This window comes from Epinephelus moara, chromosome 23 (genome assembly GCF_006386435.1).
Source record: "Epinephelus moara isolate mb chromosome 23, YSFRI_EMoa_1.0, whole genome shotgun sequence".
Classification (NCBI taxonomy): Eukaryota; Metazoa; Chordata; class Actinopteri; order Perciformes; family Serranidae; genus Epinephelus; species Epinephelus moara.
Genome location: NC_065528.1, coordinates 19,632,783 through 19,653,897, shown reverse-complemented (window position 1 = coordinate 19,653,897; position 21,115 = coordinate 19,632,783). Strand labels below are relative to the sequence as shown.

The 21,115-nt window shown below is 41.9% G+C and overlaps 1 protein-coding gene across 1 annotated transcript in view; it reads right to left on the bottom strand.

The window, feature by feature from the left end:
• cacna1c (calcium channel, voltage-dependent, L type, alpha 1C subunit) overlaps positions 1 to 21,115 on the bottom strand; it is a 301,347-nt gene that overhangs the window by 20,286 nt on the left and 259,946 nt on the right. The window contains exons 33-43 of the mRNA XM_050036618.1: positions 13,591 to 13,728; positions 10,517 to 10,582; positions 10,067 to 10,158; positions 8,236 to 8,398; positions 7,664 to 7,791; positions 7,471 to 7,567; positions 6,917 to 7,019; positions 5,130 to 5,231; positions 4,827 to 4,954; positions 4,429 to 4,563; positions 2,622 to 2,986 (exon numbers count right to left, since the gene is read on the bottom strand). Coding sequence (XP_049892575.1) covers positions 2,622 to 2,986; positions 4,429 to 4,563; positions 4,827 to 4,954; positions 5,130 to 5,231; positions 6,917 to 7,019; positions 7,471 to 7,567; positions 7,664 to 7,791; positions 8,236 to 8,398; positions 10,067 to 10,158; positions 10,517 to 10,582; positions 13,591 to 13,728 — 1,517 coding nt within the window. The remainder of the gene's footprint in view (positions 1 to 2,621; positions 2,987 to 4,428; positions 4,564 to 4,826; positions 4,955 to 5,129; positions 5,232 to 6,916; positions 7,020 to 7,470; positions 7,568 to 7,663; positions 7,792 to 8,235; positions 8,399 to 10,066; positions 10,159 to 10,516; positions 10,583 to 13,590; positions 13,729 to 21,115) is intronic.

Here is a 21,115-nt window from a genome sequence, read left to right as displayed (position 1 = left end):
TTAACTGAAATCTTGGTTGTGTGTGATTCCTCTCTGAGAGACAAGCTTACACTGTGCATATAATCTGTATTAAGTTGTATTCTTTGTATTCCAAAGATGTCTTGTCACCCTATCTGTCCACATCTGTTTCATACTCCAGACTTAAGCTTTAAGGAGACATCCTGACATTTGAAGCTTAATCTTTTCTTCTTCACCAGAGAGTTTGCTTAAGCGGTGCAACAAGTCTGCTCCCCAAAACCATCTGTTAATGGTTGTGTTTTAAATTAAAACCAAGAGTCATAACAAACGGCTGAGCCTGCAGTCAGAAGGACCCATTATTTTTAATGATGAACACTAAGAATCACAAATAAATATTTGTTGTTTCAAGCACCAGCACACATCTCCTCGAAACTGCCTGGTGAAGATAAAGTAAGTCAAATTTCTAAATGTTAAGATGCCCCTTTAATCCACAGCTATTTAAGCTGCTCCACAGCAAACTCTGGGTTAGAACAGCATTTGATTAAAACCTGACTGAGACTGTTCTCAATGAGTTTGATCAAGCTCACTCCGCTTGGCAGCTGGGTGGATGTTACCCTGTCCTTAAGTCAAGCAAATCCAAAGAGATACAGAGTGAATCGGAAGGCTTACACTTTGCTTTGTAACAGAGCACGTAATTCTAAATCACTTACTGTCTCTACATAGGAAAAGTGAACAAGTTAACTCCCCTCTCTAATTAACTATGAGTGAGCTGTTCTTTACTGAGGATCTTAATCTTCAGAGGACCCCATTCACTGCTAGCAGGCTGACCTAGTCTAAAGCCCTGCTAGCCAACACCTGGTAGCTGCAATGTTTCTAAAGACTGTCCAACATGTTAAAGGGTAACCTGGAGCCTATTCTCCCATGTATTTGTGTCTAAGTAACTAATGGATACAACAATTTAATTGGTCCAGTATTGAGCAGAGGGCTTCAGCCAGCAGCCACAAAACAGGCAGCAATCTAACCACACAGGACAATGTGTATCCTCAAAGTACGTCCACTAAGGTGCTTGTTTTTGCCACTGACGGGCTCAGATTATTGTAAGTGTCTGGGGAGGATTCCTACAGAGACAGAGGTTTTTATTAAAGAGTACGATCCTTTTTTGTTTAACCAGAAACAGCTCCCTAAATTGCTTTCTCAAAACCCACCAGACTCCATTTAAATAAACAATAATTTTAGCATGTAGTATATTTTCACATCTAACTGGGTGAACAAAGAGCTTACAAGAGTTGGAAATTGTTTTAACATCTGACAAACCAGATGTTTTTTAAATTTTATTTTATTTCTGTTGACTTTGAAGGAAGAGTATTTTATGATGATAAAATTAGTTATTTTAAATGGAATCTGGGGCTTGGGCGATAGTGATTTCAGGGCTGTTTCTGGTTAAACAAAAAGGATCTTACTCTTTCAACCTATAATAACAACAATCTGAGCCTGTCAGTGGCGAACACATTTAAAGTTGATGTAAACTGACAGTGCACAAATGCATAAAAACACAATGCACATTAAAATCTTTTTCACATCTGACGCCTGCAGCACTCTCAGTACATACTGGACCACCTTCAAAAATTGTTGTTCTTGTTCCCATACACTCACTTAGACACAAAAACATTGGGAAACAGTGTCCAGGTTGAAAAATATTGAAGTTATCCTTTAACAATTTTCATGGCCTGCCCAATACTAAGGCTGAAACTACAAAGTTTGTCCCAAGAATGGTGCTAATGGGGAGGCCATGGAGATTATTAAAATTAAATGGATGTTAGATTATGTCATTTCCTGTGTAACACTGAGAAAAGGGTATCATGTGTCTAAAATGTAAAACGGTCATTGTCTGGGAAGCATGTGTGTAAATATCTGTCTTTGATCTGTCTTTTGAGAGCTTAGACTTTGAATTTTTTTGTGTACTATTTTGGTGCTAAATAAAATGTGATGGTGTCACCAAAATCAAAAGAAATCATCCTCTGGGGACCCTGAATATCATAGCACAAAGAGCAAAGCTACGGACAAAGAGCAGACATTGTGTCTAACCCAGACCTGCCATAACACAGCAGAGAACAGCAGCAATAAGAGGATAGGAAACGTTTGGCCACATTGCACCAAACAGCCTATCCACGGCTTTGATAGCAGATTTTATAGGAGCAGCAGAGAGCCTGGCAACTAAAGCATTATGTGCATAGCAACAGGTCTTACTATAGCACTCTGCCATTTTTATGTAGCATTATGAAACCTTATTGCACGCAGTTAGGGGACAAACACCACACACACACACACACACACACACACGCACACTTTCTCTCTCTGTCCCCTGGCAACATACCGCATGAGGGTGTCATAAAAACACGTCCTGCTTGCCACCAGAGACAAAAGACAGGAAAAAAGAGGAGGAAGGAAAAAGAAAGTGAAGGAAATAGAAGAACCATTTATGTCCGAACTGTTAAGTTTACCGGCAAGCTAAACATCTGTGACGATGGTCAGGAAGTAAAAGAGACAGACTAATAATTTTTGCCTCAGTACAAAAACACTCCAAATCACCAATTCAATAAAAGAAAAATATGTTAAACACTTGATAAGACACAGATGTAACCTGCTGTCTGGCCAACACTCACCTCTTTGGAGGAAAGCACCATGCGGATCTTGGCAGCAGGATGGGGGTGAGCGGCTGTCCTGTGTGCCCGTCCACAGTGCTTATGGACGGGCTTGGGAATCGATTGATGCCCTGGGTCGCCACCCCGACCATGCCCGTGTTGTTGGCATTGTTGATGTTAGCGTTGGAGCCTGATGAGGAGTACGAGGAAGGGGTGAAAGTGGTCGAGTCCATGAGCTTCTCGTGGGATGGGCTCTCTCCTTCGCAAGGGGAGCCCTTCTGGCTGATGTGCAAGGGACGCTGGGTGGTGAAGGACTGCGGGAAGGAACTGCGGCCATCGCTCTGGTTGTAGTAGTTGACGTGGTTGCTGAACAACCCACCCGTACGCTGTGGGGTGAGAGGAGACAAAATTTAAATGTTTAAGTCAAAATATCTTTCGTCTTCACTACACTCAAACACTCAGAGGTACTAAAGTCACACTCACTTCTAGCAGCAACAAAACTTTACTCAGCCAAGATGGAAGTGCAAAGCAAAGGCCTTGTGTTACAAACCGAGTACAGGTTGTATTTATGACGCATTCTCAAATTCTATTACTAACAGTTTAAACATTTAATATGGGAGCAGAATGATCATGAAGCCGAATGAATCAGGCATCAAATCTGGGGCTAAAATCTCTTTAAATTAAAATGTGCTGTTAAAAAAGATTTAAAACCTCTTACTTCAGTCCACATCCTGTATCATGGGAGTATGTTTTATTTCAACACTGATGGGGAAACATATTAAGCGGGGTGTCTGGGGATCCTCCACTGGGAAATTTTGAGCGCCAAACACATTCTCTGCATTTTGGTGAATTTTTTATGCACCAATTTATGATGCAGGTAACAGTTTAAATTATAAATATATATTAGAATATAATGCAGTAAGGCTCTCAGGCATTCTGTATTGCTTTAACATATTTATTCCCCTGTAGATCAACTCTCCTAATTTAATGTTATCCCTGCTTTGTCAGTACAAATGAAGGTATGATTTAGTCTTCTCTCCTCTTTTGTTTCTTTTGTTTAGGGAGGTAACCTCTTAAGATGTGCATGTGGCACCTATTCACATTAATGATAAATTAATTAATTTCAATTACTGTACAACCCCTTGGTCTTTCATAGCTAATACGTGTTTCAGTAAGATTTCTGCTCATATTCAAAACTTTCTGTGCATTCGAAACACATCCCACATATCTGAGTTGAAATGTAAGTTGTAATATTTTGAGAAAAAAAGTTGTAATATTACAAGAATAAACTATTAAGGACAGTTCAGTTGTCGTAGGATATTGGTTGGGACATGTCCCTAGTGTCTCTACCCAATTCTACGCCCTTGCACTGTGTGTTAAAGTAACAAATACAGCACTAAACAGAACAAAGTGCATGAATGTGGCAATGACTTTGACAATGGAGGCTGATAATAAGTGTAACTCACCCTTGAGACGTGTGTCAGTGTAGCTTTGGCCAGAGGCTTAAAGGTGCAGTGCTCAAAAAAATATCTAATGTAAAAATACCTTGTGTTCGTATTTTGCAATTTGCGGCCACTAGATGTGTTTCTGAAATGTATACGACCAATTATTCAAATTTAGCTCAGCATTTGCAGTGATTGGTTGGTAGCCAAGCTATGTGGTGGACAATGAGGCTTTTTAAATGAACCTCTGAGCACATGCAGGCATGTCTGTGTACGTGCATGGAGCAGTAATATGGCTTCAAGCTGGACGCTGATCATCTCTCGCTCTCTCTCTCTCGCTCTCTCTCTCTGGAGAGTGAGTGAGGGTGTGTGTATCCGACCTTTACCCTGAAGATATCGTCCTCGGATGCAGCCGACACTGGCTCCTTCAGGCCTTTATCCAGCTCCTCCTCCACAGTCAGGTCTCCAGAGATGGCCCTCCGAATCTCTGGACCGATGTCATGCAGTGTCCGCAGGCCCGCCTACACACAGACCAAACACCCTGAAGTGTTGCACTTATGGAATAACACACTGACCGACATGTTTATTTTGAGGTCAGAACCCTGAAGTAAGAAATCTATTCTCACACAAAACACTTACTTTATTTCTTTCTACAGTTAATTCATAACAAGAAGCCTACTATATGCTGCACGCTATATCCCCTCTCACATTTCTTTAATCACCTCGGGATACATCAAAGTCACAATCTGAAAAATCGAACCTCTGAATCTGTGTGTTTGTGTACCTGCAGAGAGAGGGCAGTTTTGGGAGCCACCTTGGCCACCAGCCCTTGTTCTTTCCTCTTCTTAAACTTGCGGAAATATTCCTGGATGAGGAAGGTAGCGTAGAACTTCCCGACCGTTACCTCATCATCTGCAAGAAATAAAAATATTACAGACACAGCAGGTTAATGCTTAAAATAATGCCTTGCAGTACTTTTCAGAAAAGATGTTGCAAGTGATGCTGCTGAGGTTTTGGTAACAATAATAAAATATATTGTTTAAAGCTAAACTCTTGAGTATGAAACTGTGTTGCAAAGTATATATACCTCCAGCAGGGGGCACCACTTGATCCAAGAGCTTCATGCTGGTTCTCTTCCAGATCTTCTTCACTATTGCCCTCAGTTCCTCATTGGCCTGCTCCAGGTTACCTGCACAAACACAAACAGTGTACATACCATAAGGTTTAAAGTAGCATTTTCACAGTTGTCCAGTGTTCAAGCCTCAGCACAAGTGCATCTGTATTTGTGTCTATGGGACAGTATATTGTGCATTTAACACTGGAGTCTGAATCTTGATTTATGGTAGAGTACTTGACACTTTGTGTCAGTGTTCAGTGAGTGTTGCTCGACAGAAATTAAAAAGCAGCGTGACATTTCAATTTATGCTTCAGAGTTAGGTTTCAGTCATCTCACTGCTATCCAGACGCTGTCCTCCAGCTGGCTTGTCTAGTTGCATAATATCATCCAGATTGGTATCCTTCTCACAGCTGTTTGTTTTGTATTTTTAAAATATAGGAATTTGATCAAATTGTATAGTTAATTGAAGAGAAAGAGATTTTAAATTTTTACTGAGTAGACAAGGAATGCAAGAAAAAGAGGTACTGTAGTCAGTGCCTCCCCCGAACCAAACAAGAGTACAACAGGGTAAATATCTTTTGGTTCAACAAATGCAGGACATGGGCGAGGAGATGCAATTTTGGTTCCTTTTTTAGCAAATACATGAACAGACAGAAGTCAAACAGATGTGTCAGAGAGGGTCGCCGTGACTTCCCAATCACACTGTGCGACAAAATATGACGGTGTCCAAAAACCTGACAAAATTCTCCAGGTGCACGACATGAAAGGAAACTGAATTTTTTCTTTCAGAAATACGCCATTTCCTTTGCGCGACACCACCATAAATTGAACTTTATACCTAGTTCAGACTACATGATAACAGCCTGACTATAGCCCGACCCGGCCGTTCAACAGTGTTGGCTCGGATTGTGATTGCCAATGAGTGTTGTGCACGATAATCAATCGTTTTATCCCATGTTGTGTGTCATAGTACAACAACGAATGCTGCATTTGGGATGCCTCATGATGTCCTGACCGTAAAACTAGTGTGTTTGCATTTTTTTTGTCTCACACAACACACATCACAGCTATGGCTTTGACCGGTAGGAACACAGAGTGATCTGCTGCCGTGGACAACTGTAAACATGGTAAATTCAAAGACGAGCGACATTGTAGGTGCTGCTGTGAGGTGGAAATGTGGGGAAAAACTTGTGGTGTTATGGCAACAACACTCAAGCCTTTTTTAAGGTTTCCACGAAGGACTGGCACTACAGAGTGAAGGAAGAAGAATGCTGGTGTGAAACAGCAGTGGCATTTCAGCAACTCGTTGATTACTATCATTAGTACCAAGCTTGCAAAGAATGTTAATTTTCTTCCTTTTTGGGGCTTTTCCGAACACAGGACCGCCAGTAACATTCATACTGCTTCAGTTGCCATTCTGTTTCTGATGACATCATGCACATCATAAAAGACGACCAGTGATAATTGGTTGTGGACTAACGTATAGTCTGTCATGTCTGTCGGCCGAGTCACACCAAGAGTTTACTCCATAATCGCTTAATCTGACATAGTGACCGTCGGAACAGACAAACATATCGTGTAATCTGAGCCTGACATAAGGAATCCCAGGATTCCTATGTGCCAGGAGAAAGCTGCGGGGATTGGGACGGTGTATACATCTGGGTATGGAAAGTGAAAAAGCAGCACTTGTGCCTCCCTCATAACCCTTGTGCCTGTACAACTGTGTTACTGTGTCTGTTCATGTGTGTGTCTGTCACCTTCTGTCTTGATCCTGAGTGCGGTTCTGACCAGGGCAAACAGCGTGGCGTTGAACATCACTGTTCCGTCGCTGTTCAGAGGCATGTTCATCGACACCAGACGCTACATGAGAGAGAGAACATTTTCTTTGATCACACAACATTTTAAAATGAAACAGGTACATTTTACGTGCAAACTGTCGGCTGCCAGCATCAATTGGCAGCTGACAGTTTGTTGAAAATGAGCAGACAGTGGTTTGACACTGTGGTCACTATTAATTTTCCTCGAGAGAGACATCAATGTCTAAATATCTAAAATATTTTCCCTGTGCGATCTGTTGTCGGTGTGCCATTTGAGTCACTGTGGAAGGTGTTATGAGCTGTCAATATGTCATCACACTGATATCACAAAGACAAATTTCTGTATATTTAATCACACCTGGCAAATAGAGTGGTTAATTCTACCCCAAAAGAACAGCAGAATGATTTCTGAATACTTGAATTTGGAAGCCAGATTAAATATTCTGTATATTTTCTGCGGCCTTCACACCATGTTCGGGCATTTGTTTGTTTACCTTGCACGCCACCCTGTGCGGACAGAGCTTTCCAAAGCCGAGGGGAGGCTGGATTCTCCGCAGCAGAGTCACCACATCCAGGTGCTTTATCCTCCCCCTGGAAACAGCACAGACGTCACATTATAGTGACTCAACACACAACCTCTGAGATGAATGATGAATGACGTATGTTGTTAATTCTCTGTAAACCTACTTAGCTTCTGGGTCATATTCAGCCCAGATCCTCTTGAATTCATCGAGATGATGTGGCCCCAGGATTGACCAATCACGTGTCAGGTAGTCGAAGTTGTCCATGATGACGGCCACAAACAAGTTGATGATCTGAGGAGAATCAGGAATCAGTCAGAAACTACACAAGTAAAATACAAGTGATTACAGATGCTTTGTTTTAAATCATAACCTGTAACATCGATTTAAAATCTACTGAATGTAAAATTTTATGTAAAATGTAACCTTAAAAGTTGTCTTTTAAAGGAATAGTTCATCATTTTGTGAAATGTGCTTGTTTGTCTGCTTGCTAAAAGTTAGATGAGAAGATAGTCTTTGCGCTAAGCTAACCACCTGTTGGCTGCTGCTTCATATTAACCAGCAGTATCAAGATCTATCAACCATTTGACTGTAATATGATTTTTCATATACTGGAATCATGTGTTTTTCCATCTTCTCTAACTGTAACTGATTATATGTCATAACTGTAACTCAAATTTGTTTTTCAATCTTTTTAAAAGAGGAACATTTACAGTTAGAATATTTCTCTGAACTCACCAGAAAGGCACAGAGCATGTAGAAGCTGACAAAGTAAATGATGGCAAACTGGCTGCCGCAGTCCTCATTGCCTGTGTTGTTCTCGTTGGTTGATCCTTTCTCACACGGCCGATGGGACGAGCACGCCAGCATGATCTCCTGCCATGCCTCACCTGTTGCACATCTGATAGATAGACATGCATGCGCACACCCACACAAATACGCACACACGTTGACGCGGATACGCATGCAAAGATATACGCACATATACGGATACATTAGAGGTACGCATACATGCATAGATGTGTGCATGTGCGCGCCCATGCACCAGCATGGAGTCACATGTGCATTTATGCATTGACACACACATACAGACGCGTGGACGCGTGCATGTATGCATACGGGAATAGAAGCATATAGAAACACGCACACGCACATAGATACAAAGACAGAGAGGAGCAGACACATAAACAAAAACACACACACATATGCATCAGTGTTAGTGTGAACGCCATAAAAAGCAACATCATAATTACATCTTGATGGTGAATTTACAGAGCAACAGCAAAGAAATGTGATTTTATATTTGCTTTAATTTGAGAACAAGATGTTGTCTAAACTACATCTGTCTTCCATTCTGAATACTTCAGTACTATTGAGCTTTCTGACTCTGCAGCTGCTGCTTTGCCAGGCGATCATTTTTGGTGCTTTAATTTATGAAGTGTTTGCTGGACTTAAATGACACTGCAGTATGAAGTATCCAAGTATCCTGTCTCTCTGAATGGAAGCCCATTGCTATGATATATTCCATGAAGGGGTCAGCACACAGAATATGAACGAATAGAAAAGATGCCTTTTAGGACTTTTCTGCAAAATGCTTACAAAAGTAGTAAAGTGGCTGCCAAACTATACCACCATATTATGGAAAAATCACTACAGAGATAAAGCTTTTTGTTAAAGAGTAAGATAGGAGTAAGAATAATAGCCGTGAAATCGCTATCGCTAAAGCCACCAGACTCCATTTAAATAAACCCTGATTGTAGAGTGTGCAGAGCCAGCATATTTTTTTTACATCTGACTGGTGAATAAAGGGTTTACTTCAGCCAAACCAGAGTTGTTGGTTATTGGAACACTGAAAAGACAAACTACGATGATTAATGTGACTTTTGTTTCCGTTGACCTCAAATGAAGTGTGTTTTTTAAGATGATAAAGTTACTCTTTATTCAAATAGAGTCTGGTGGCTTTGGCGACAGATGGTGAGATAAATGCCTACAAAAATAATAGAATGGCTGCCAAACCACACCGTAGTTTATCATATCTGATCTATCCTTTCAGTTTCTGTGTTGTTTTTTTTTGTCCCCTGCATGGAATCTTACCATCATCGCAACCACACAGGACAGAGAGGCTCTGAGACTGGATCCGGGTAGATTAAATGTATTATCAGTGGACTCCTCTGACAACTGAAAAAGGTGTCGTCCTCAGTGGACCAAGACATTTTACGGTAAATAAGAGTCAAATTTACAACAATTATCAGCTAACTAATGAGCATACAGGTGAGACAATGAGAGGTTTTTAACTCTTGGTGCAGTAACACTATGTCACAGTACAAACTGATAAAACATTATCCCTCATTGGCTCCTGTGCAGAGTCACAGGGTCGGCTAAATTCACATCTTGACATTTACAGAATCCTGGCATTTAATTAACCCGCTGCTGTCCTAAAATGTCAGTGGTAACCTCTAATGTGAAATAAAAAAATGATTTTCAGAGTAAATGGAAGAGATAAAAATATAGAGGGAAAAGAAAGTTACTGTTGTTGATGTCACATCACAGGAATTATCATCTTCCTCACCTGAACAGCAGCAGCACTGCCTGAGGGAACGTCTGGAAATTGTTGTTCCTGTTGATCTGCGTGTGGTCCCGCAGCGCTATCTTACCAAACATCTGCACAGTAGGGGGAAGGAAGTAGTCACAGCACACAGGATATGACGTCAGCATTGACAGGTGGAAGTGACTGCTCTCTGGGTCAATCAAAATTAAAAGGCCACTGTCCCTCTCATCATCAGTGATACAAACAAACTCAAAAGGACAGGAGGACAGATGGAGAGAGGAAGAGGAGAGACTAGCAACAGCTAGAGGAGGAAGAGAAGTGGAGGAGAGAGGGACGACGTGACCGAACAGGAACTCTGGATGACAAGACTCCAGGAGGACAGACACAGGATGGAGGCCAGCTGGAGGAGAGAGGGAGAGAGAAGAAAACACAACAGAGGGAGGGAAACAAGGTGACAGGACAACAGCTTACCTGCATGCCGATGACAGCGTATATGAAGAATAGCATCACAATAAGCAGAGCTACGTAGGGCAGAGCCTAAAGAGGAGAGACACACTTTAGTAACAAGTAGTTGACAGTATTATCCTACACCAAGGCTGGAGTCCATTCACTTTCATTCAGTCATCGCAGATCCAGTTAGTCTGAAACTGACTTAAGAAATTCATGTTGAAAAGGGCTGATTAACCTCACACATCTATTTCTTGGTGTTTCAAATTATCAGGTGCAATATAAAAACTGTATTGTTCCTTTATGAAATGAAAGTGAATTGATCTGCAGCCCTGTGTGGCACAACACCAAAAACAAACCAGGACAAATCATCTGACTTAGGAGTGAAAAACCTCAGCAAAATACAAACTGCTCTCTGACTTTAGCCAGGAGACCAGTCCCAGTATTGTGCATGAGCCAAACAAGGCCAGAGCAGGTATGTCTTCTACATTCACACAGCTGGGAGACTGCGTGGAACTGAGCTCCTGGCTAACATTACCCCTGTGACTGTGAGGACAGGGCCAAATCATGACGGGTTAAAGTTCGATTATGTGTAAAATGTACCTGTGTGAAAGGGAATATTCTGTATTTTTCAACCTGCATCCTATTTTTTCATTGTATTTGTGTCTAAGGCCCTGACACACCAAGCAGACGATCGGTCGTCGACCAAAGTCGGGACGTCGGTGAGCGTCTATCGGCCTAGTTTTTGCGGTGTGTCCTGCACCGTCTGCCCTACGGCGTCGGCTTCTTTTTGGCCAATTGAGCATGTTGAATCGGCGGCGGAGCTACTCAGTGAAACAGATCACTCTGATTGGCTGTTCAGATTTTATTCCCTCGCCCCTGTAGCGAGCGAATCTGCCTGTAGTGAAACCGGGGCTAAGCGGTGCTTCCTCCTCAGGCTCCACTTCACTCGGCTGCCCGACAGACCCACTGCTTCTTCCCACTTTAACCTGAATAACAAATCTGAGCTAGCTGGGAGGCTAGTGGAGCGTTAGCCGCAGCATGACCGGAGGGAAGCATAGCCAGTTAGCCTCCGCTGGCTTCCCAGCTAGCCCGGCTCTCCGTCTGAATCCAAATGGAGAGCCGGGGCTAGCTGAGAGCGGTTAGTCTCTGAGCTAGCCGGTTCAGAGACTAGCCGCATAGTTGGCTTTCGTCGCTGCTAGTTCTTTGATGTCGGTTTGGTGTGTCCGCACCTTAAGTGACTTTAAACTGGTCCAGTATTAAAGAAGAGCGTGGAAGCTGGCAGCCGCAAAACAGGCTACTATATGACCATTACCGTCCATTAAAAGTACTTGTTTTACTACTGACAGGCTCAGATTGTTATTGTAAGTCTGACAACATTATCGGAAGGATCCCTACAGAGATAGACCTCTCTGTTCAAGAGTAAGATCCCTTTTGTTTAACCAGAAACAGCCCTAAAATCACTTTTGCCAAACCCACCAGACTTCATTAGAATAAACAGCAATTTTAGCATGCATAGAGTCACTATATTTTCATCTGCCTGTGTGAATTGAGGGTTTATTTCAACCAAATCAGTTTGTGATTGTTGGAACAGTGGAAAGACGAACCAAGATGGCTTTTGTCGGTTTAATTAACCCTTAATTCCCCAATTAGATGTGAAAATATGTCTCTATCCAAGCTAAAATTAGTGTTTATCTGAATGGAGTCTGGTGCCTTTGGCGATAGCAATTTTGGGTCTGTTTCTGGTTGAACAAAAACGATTTTACTCTTCAACAAAAAGGTTTGTCTCTGTAGGGATCCTTTCATAATGTTGTAGGACATTTGTATTAACAATCTGAGCCTGTCAGTGGCAAAAACAAACACTTTTTATTGGACTAAATTGACAATACGCACATGGCTGAAGCGCTCTGGCTCAGTACTGGGGCAGTTACAAAAACTGTTGTTCCAGAATTAGTCACATAAACACGGAAAAATAGGTAGATCCAGGTTGAAAAATGCTGACATTACCCTTTAAGTACAGTAACATCTTCATGAGCACTACTTATTTTAAATCAGAGATTAGTTTTTGCTGTATCACCAGTATTTAATATTGCTCTAACATGAAGAGGCCCGTCTCAATTAACACAAGAGAGAGAACAGATTATTTTCATTTCCTCATAACTCTAATCAAATGATTTCATTTTTTGGTGGAGTGCTTCGTTAAACTTATCTACTGCTTAACCCGCCTACGGGGAATGGTGAGCTTTCAGGGGTTAGTAGTAGGGTGTTCGGAGGGAGAGGAGAGTAGAAGTAGAAGTGGAGAAAGAAGAGGAGAGATGAGAAGGCAAGAGGAGAAAATAGATTGATGGTTAAGGTTCTTGATTTCCTGCCTGTTTTCCCTACATCCCTCCCTGCCTCTGCAACAAGACTCCTAAACCTCCTCTCCGTTACCTCACACCATCCCTCCTCCTTTTCCTCCTTTGCCACCTAGACTAAGATGTTCGATGTCCCAACCTTTACGATTTCTTGCAAAAATAGGAGGTGGAGACAAGGAGGGAGGAGGCAAGGAAAGGAAAGGTGGCTTGTGAGACTCCATCAGGCTGGATTTACACAAGAACAAAGATATTTTTATCCCCATGTGACTCAGATTTGTGGCGGTGTATGTGCCCTCTGCCTGTATTTTCTTATTTTAATCTTGTTCTGTGTGTTTGAGGCATTTATGGGTGAGTAGCCCCACAGTGCTTAGGTGTGGTGGCATGTATTCAGGAGACACAGCGCCAAAAAATGCAGAAAATGTGAAACGCCAAACGAGAGTGAATCTAGGGCCGTGTTTTACTTTCAATTTGCTGGCTAGCATGTTAACAAACTTAAACTAGTCCATTCTGGATTAATTAAGGAGATAATCACCTTGTTGAATGAATCTAGTGGATTACATTACATTTTAATACGGAAAAAATGCAGTAAAAAAGTGAAATGTAGGTAAAACAGTACGATGCCACCCAAAAAAAGGCTCCAATCTGGGTCACATTAGGGCTAAAGCTCCCCGTTCCCTCCGCCCTTTCAGTCCTGTGTAAACCCAACCCCCTGCGCTAGCATGTTGTGTCCGGTTCTCCCCTCACTTGGAAGGATTTGATGAAGGTCCACAGCAGGGTCCGAATCCCTTCCCCGCGAGACAGCAGCTTCACCAGCCTCATCACGCGGAACAGCCGGAAGAAGGTGATGGAGATCCTGGCGTTCTCTTCAGAGTTCTGCAGTCCCTTTTGGTGGGGTTTGGTGTTTTTTTCAGAAAAAAAAACACAGGACGCATGGGGACACATGCAGATAGGTAAAGGGTAGGGAAACACACACGCACATACACACACAGGTAAAGATGAAGATACACACAGACATTTGCAGAAATGCGGACGTACAAGTAACATTCAAATACATATTCCCACCCACATATATGTGGATGTAAATATGTACACGCACACACACACACACATGCACACACATACACACACACACACACACATACACACAGAGTTAATAAATGGAAATTTGCGTCCTACAAAATCCCATCAAAATCAACTGACAAAAGAGATCTGGGAGAGAATCGGGCAATCATGCTTCATTTTTCTGGCTTCATGGAAAAAGCACTTGGCAACAAAGATCATCTATTACCTTCCTAAATACACCTGCGCAACCTCTCTTTAAAAGATAAGCCCAGCTATGCAACAAGAAAATTGTCTAACCATCAAAGCTAAAAATGACTCCATTAATCTTTACTATTCTTAAATCACGGCACTCTGCTGTTACTTCTACATCAACTCAACGCTGTCATAATCAAGGTGAAGAACACACTCCTGGGTGTTGTTTCTAAAACCTATTACAGGTTAATTCAGCCTTGCAATGACATTTTACAAACAAGCATTTAAATACCTTAGGAGCCCCTGAAGTAAATCATTTCACTAAGCTGAAAGCTTTGGTTATTCTGCACTGGTACGGACTAAAAGTCTAATAGCAGAGACCAGGCCAGAGAGATTCTCATCGATAGACGCTACCCCTTTCATAAATCACTGATAACAATTCACAACAGATACAGTACAAGTATCCTAGCCTGCAGGCAGATTCCTGTTTCAATAAATCATGCAGGCAGTCTAATTGTTTGTCTGTCACGGAGCAACTGGCCTCCAGGAGGAACAATCCAAAGATGACTTTCAGGTGGATAAAGATATTACAGCTCAATGCAGCCACTGCCAGGTACAAAAATACACTTTTCATGAGTGCTTAATCTCTTCATCTTTACTTTTTGTTTACAAGGATGCTCTATAAACAGTTTTTTACCCCTGCAATCTTTTTATTTGCAGAGCCTCTTGCAATGAGCATGCAGTATTTTCCCTCCTGAGGCATTTAAGCCATCCATAATTTGGTATACTTTGGAAACTTGCAGTTTATTCAGAATATGCCTTGGTAGACCTCTGAAGTACAAGCTTGAGAGGCACTGTAGCTTTCTAACTGTCTATTGTCCCAGCACTCATCCACAGGAAATAACTCCATGATGAAATATTCAGCCATCTTGCTGAGTGCTATTCTAATACAGATTTATTTATTCATGCTGCTGCTGCTCATTCTCAGGGACAAAAAGGGGGAAAAACAAAGGCAACATCAGGATTTGTGTAAAGCATGATGCAGTTAATACAGCGACTAAGGACCCTGTATATTATTCACAGTTATACAGCCAGCGGCAGATGGATCCGGTGAAGCCTTTGTGTAACTAACAAACCATCAGCAACCATAACAGCAGTAACAATTGTGCAAAAATGCTACAAAAATTGTCAAAAACATTTAACTCTTGCACAAAAATTCACCAGTATGCAGCTTGACCACATAGAAATGCAGCACTTACACCACAACAGTTCCACACTACATCTATCCTCACTGTGACTTATCAAATACGACCCTAAAAACACATCGTCCTATCTGACCTCTAAATCGGTCTCATGCCATTTGTGTTTTTCCAAGAGGCCATCAATTCTTTATGCTAATCCCACAGAGAAAACACAGTGTGCTCCTGAAAAGAACCAGCCATTCTCCACACATCTTACTGCAGTTTGGGATAACAGATGTCACATGTTACTTTTCAACGCAGCACATCTTGGAGTTGTTTCCAAAAAATGTTCTATAGAAATTAAACACTGGAAAATTCACCTTATGGATTGGATTAGTCTGTATCTCTGGGAACACTGGGAGCAGTTTGGCTACTTTCTAAAGCTAGGTGTCACATTTTTTATGGTGTTGACAAGTAACCCAAGACATGAGTTGTCCCAAACTCCACGGACAGATATGCAGAAAATGACAGATCCTTCTGAGGAGTGAAAATTCTGTACTGCATGTAATACCACAACTGGACCACAGTGGGGACCATTGCACCATTGAGAGAGTGGGGCAGTGAGCGGGAGAGGTACAGTGACAGTAAGTGTAACAGAGAGAGACAGAGAGACAGAGTCTGAATATGAGGAATAGTTTGAATTATTCAGAGACATCAAAACAAATAGACTGCTTCACAGGTAGAGAGGACAGATAGATAGATAGATAGATAGATAGATAGATAGCAGACCAGTGGAGAACGGTGAAAGAAAGAGAGACAGCGTGATAGCGTGACCATGATGGCTTGCACTCATGACAAAGCACTGTAGATACCACACCCATAAGGGAAGGGGGAGCAAGTTGCAAGCCATGGAGGAGGTGGGGGGCAGCGGGCACCATGGCAACAACAATAGCCACTCAAGGAAAGTCACAAGACTCCAGTTATACTAGGCCTGCACGATACAGTGTCCTTCACCAAACACACACACACATATATATATATTTATATTTAAACATGTAAAAGTACGAACAACAGCTACATGAATAAAACTCCCGACATGCTGCAGAGGATGACAGCAGGAGCGACAGAGGGGGAGACGACAGGACGAATGAGAAGCCACAAGTTTTGGATCATACCATGGTTGGCGTAGCAGGAGGGATGGAAGGATGGAGGGATGGAGGGATGGTGGAGGAGGTAGGGAGGCGGACGAGGTTACCGTCGGAGCGTACCATTGGCCTTACCACAGGGGGGTGAGAGGAGGAAGAGGAGGAGGAGGAGGGCGAAGAGGAGGAGGACGAGGACGAGGAGGAGTCAGCTGGCTTTAAGGAAAGGCAACAAAGATCAGCACCAGAGCAGCGCCTTGGTGTGTGTGTGTGAGTGAGTGTGTGTGTCACTGTGTGTGTACAGTATGTGTGTCTATTAATGTTTTTATGTAAGAAGTAGTGAGAGTTTTGCACCAGCCCTAAAAATAACTCACAGGCTACTGAGTCTCTGATCAGCCCTCACATGGTGGAAAGGTAAAAAAAATAATTTCATGTGAGCCAGAAGGGAGAGCTGTATAAAACGTTACTGCGTGTAGAGACTGAACTCATCCACTGTGAGGGCCACTTTGGGCTGTAGCACGGTACGTGAAGACTGAAACATGTAGGAAGTTTAAGATATTGGGAAATTGCTGTCCAACGCCTTGAGGGCCAAAATAATGGATGATGGTCTGGAGTCACCACAAAGGGGAAAAGAGCTGATGGTGTACATGTCTATGTGCAACCTAGCTTATGTCACGTGAGCCTATGGGTTTGTGTGTATGATGGAGGATAGAGGGGCGCCTCTGCGGCTATCTGTTTTTCTTTCTGCCAGCTGAAGCTACAGTGCAGCAAAAGTTTTTGAAGCTTTGGCTTAAAGTAACACTTCACCCACAAAATGATCATTTCAGCCTGTGTTACGTTGAATATATAAGAATTTTTATTTTATTTTTTTGCATGCCCCAAAAAATCATTCATTCATTTTCTGTAACCACTTATCCTGTTGGGGGTCGCAGGGGGGCTGGAGCCTATCCCAGCTGACAGTGGGCGAGAGGCAGGGTACACCCTGGACAGGTCTCCAGACTATCACACGGCTGACACATAGAGACAGACAACCATTCACACTCACATTCACACCTACGGGCAATTTAGGGTCACCAATTAATCTGCATGTCTTTGGACTGTGGGAGGAAGCTGGAGCATCTGGAGAAATCCCACGCCGACACAGGGAGAACATGCAAGCTCCACACAGAAGGGCTCCCCCATCCCAGGGCTTAAGCCCCCCACTCTGGGTTCAATCCAGGAACCCTCTTGCTACACTACTGCACCGCCAAAAAAAAAAAATGGCAAAAATATATCAAATCATCTTTCACACAACTCGTGCAGTAAAACCAAAGTCTAATTTATCCAGTCGTGCTCTCAGTACTTCCCAAACAAGCATTTTTGCTAAAAGCCTCATGTTTTAAACACTCCTACATCTAACATAGGGACGAGTCGTGCACCTGGGCAAGCATGTACGTTTGTATTCTGCTCGATGAAATACACAAGCAGAGTTCAAATGCATGATTTTTCCAGCCGCCTTCGCAAAAGATGCTTTTGTTTGTGAAGCACTGAGTATACGACTTGACAAATGAGACTTGGATTATACTACACAAGTTTTGTGAGAGTTTGGATTCTTTCTTTTTTACAATACATTTTGGGGGCTTTTTGCCTTTATTTGACAGGACAGATATAGTGTGAAAGGGGGACTGAGAGGGGGGATGACATGCAGCAAAGGGCTTTGGGTTGGAACTGAGCCGGTGCCACTTCAGCAAGGACATAGCCTTTGTACATGAGGTGCCTGCTCTGCCAGGTGAGCTAGCGGGCACCCCTAATTTTGGTTTCCTTGTTCACGATTGAGGCATGTGAGAGTTTTTTTTTTTAAGTTTTCTTCATGAATTTAAACACGGGCCAAGTTACTGTTATAAAATGGTCATTTTGTGTGTGAAGTATTCCTTTAACTCAGACTACGTTTACCAAATGCATCTTGGCATCAAAGGACAATGCCTCCCTATAGAATATGTGTTATTCAAGCCTTTCTCTGACCTGAGAATAGTCAAGCTCCAAGTGAAACTTAATCTACTTTCAGGTCAAAGAGACATCAGCATAACACAATAAAAAAGACAGGAAGTCAAGATCATCTCGGTCGGTCAAAGATGATTTTAGATGCTTTTGGAAATCGGAGCCTACAAGTATTTAAAAGACACTGAGAAGCACAAAGATAACATACTGTAGGGAGACACCTACTGGTCATCTCTGGTATTACAACATTTTACACCACTGGGAGTGATAGATTAGTTTAATCTATAACTCACTGTGCCTCAGTGTTGGCCCTGTTAAAATACCTTACCATGAAAGGAAGCATTTAAAGGAATTCTATCAGAGCCATACAAACAACTTTATGATCACACACATTAATGATGTACAAAGAGTAATAGGTTACTATAGTTTTTAAGACGGCCTACTTATAAACTTGTTTTACAGGCGCACACTCTTTAGGAAGGTATAATGGTTGCGTAAGAGTGTGTGTGTGTGTGTGTGTGTGTGTGTGTGTACATGTCTGATGTGAAGAGCTGAGGCATTACAATGTGAAGGGAAGGAAAGTTGGAAGGAAGGACAACTGTAGGAAAGACGGGAGGGAAGAGTGATGATAAAGGGGAGACAAAGATGAGTTGGAAAGATGGGCAGGAAGGAAGGAAGGAAGGACGGAGGGAGGGATGATGACACTGATTCAAACTAAGTGAAGACTAAATTATAACTAGTTTATGGAAGAATGTGTGTTTGTCCGTTTGCGTGAATTACACAAAGGGCCAGCTGGGTCAATTTAAGCATAATTTAAATCAGAATTTGCTTCAATTTCAACGTGAAATCAAAGCTGTGAACCAGAATCCGATAATTACTCATTATCATATTTCTTATGATGAAGTGACATAAAGTGAACTACAGAGACTACTGGGGACCTGGAGGATCCATGCTCGGGTTGTAATTTTAACCAAACAAAAACAGTCAATTTGTACATAAATAAATACACAGTAGTCCTTTCAGGCTGAACTACAGTGCAGATGTGAGTTACTGTAGGTGCAGTTCATCAGATTTATGAGCTCATTTAAAATATCTTGAGCTGTTTTCTCACATTGCACATCATGTTTTCAAGCAAAGATTTCATCAGTTCAGTCAGTTCAATAGGTAACATGGGTTTCTTGAGAACATTCTGACCTCAAATTTGAGGTTTATGCCCCTTTTTGTTTATGTTTAATTCACATATTTTAAGGTGCAACACTGCAACATTAAAGTGCATTTCAATTCAATTTATAGCCACTAATATATAGCAGATAATTCTTTGACATGTTAGGGTATATGAAAAGCATGAGAGACCCATGTTACCCAGCTTGCACTCCAGGTGAGCAAGCAACACCGCAAACCAACGAGAGAGAAGACAGAGAAAGAGATAAACATCCATAAAAGAAGAGTTAAGTGAACTGAAAAAGCTCAGAAAGAGAAAGAGAGATGGAGAAGAGGAGAGGAGGCATTCCGAGTAGAGAGAAAGAAAAAGAGAAATAGATGCAGTCCATACTGGCATCATCTGCAAGACACCGCTCAGAGCAAACCACTACAAGTCTGTTCACACTACTTCTACTCAAAACAAAACAAAACAAAACAGGAAATGTAAAAGAAACCATATAGGATTTAAGAAGCACCCGCAGGTTGCTGGGGAGAATTAGAGACCCAGGATTAAGTACGTATTCTAATTCGATGACCACAAAAAAGTGCAGCTAATCTAAGTCAACAAGCACCCGACAGAGCAGCGAAGTGGGTGCACTCAAACGAGAGATTTTAGTCATTTAATATTTACTAAAAGCAAAGTGATAACATTTTAAAAGCTGGCCTGTTACTGCACTTCTCTGTGTACTTAGGAATGCAATGGCAGAGAGGTAGCTGTTGGCAAGCTTGCTACTATTAGTTTCTAATTGCATTGCTCAGTACGTTAAAAAGCATTCAACTTGAGCTTTAGTGGCTGATGAAATGCAGTAGCAGGCTAAAATCTAAAATGTCTCCGTGACAGGGTCCCAGTTCGAAAACAGTCGAGAGTTCTCACATGATTGAAGTGCGGAGGGTTTCTTAAAAAAGGAAAATATAGAAAAGGTAGCTTGGGCATCGCATCACCCAAATGATTAAAAACCATCAGAGAAGAAGAAGAAAAAAAAAGACTTGGGGCATGCCTTTAGGTTAGGGGTGAGAGCGGAAAATAATGACACATTCAGAAAGAACTGCAAACCAATCAACAAAATCAATCAAACCAAATCAAAGGCAAACCAAACCAAAGTGTTAAGTGCAACATCAGTGACTTGTATAGATGACAAAGATGTATATCTCTGGCCTGTTGAACCTCAGTATAAAGGTGGCTATCATTGTCAGTCCCCAACATAAATATGTCATCTCAAATTGATTTTTTTTTCAGTCTGTCAGCCTTTTAAAAGTGTATATGTATATATTTATGTATTTATACACTCCTCTCATTATATGTACGAAGGCATACTTTGCTCAGATCAGACACATTCACTGACTGCAGAGAAACATCAGGATATTTATGATGCTTTCTGATTCCCTTGACATCAGATTTCCGTAATAACTAGATGGAATAACTGAATAAAACAAAAAATATCCAAGCGCAGTTTTGAAATTACTCTGTCGCTTTTGAGCAGCTCTGTCGGCCTCTCATGGGGACAAATGGATTCC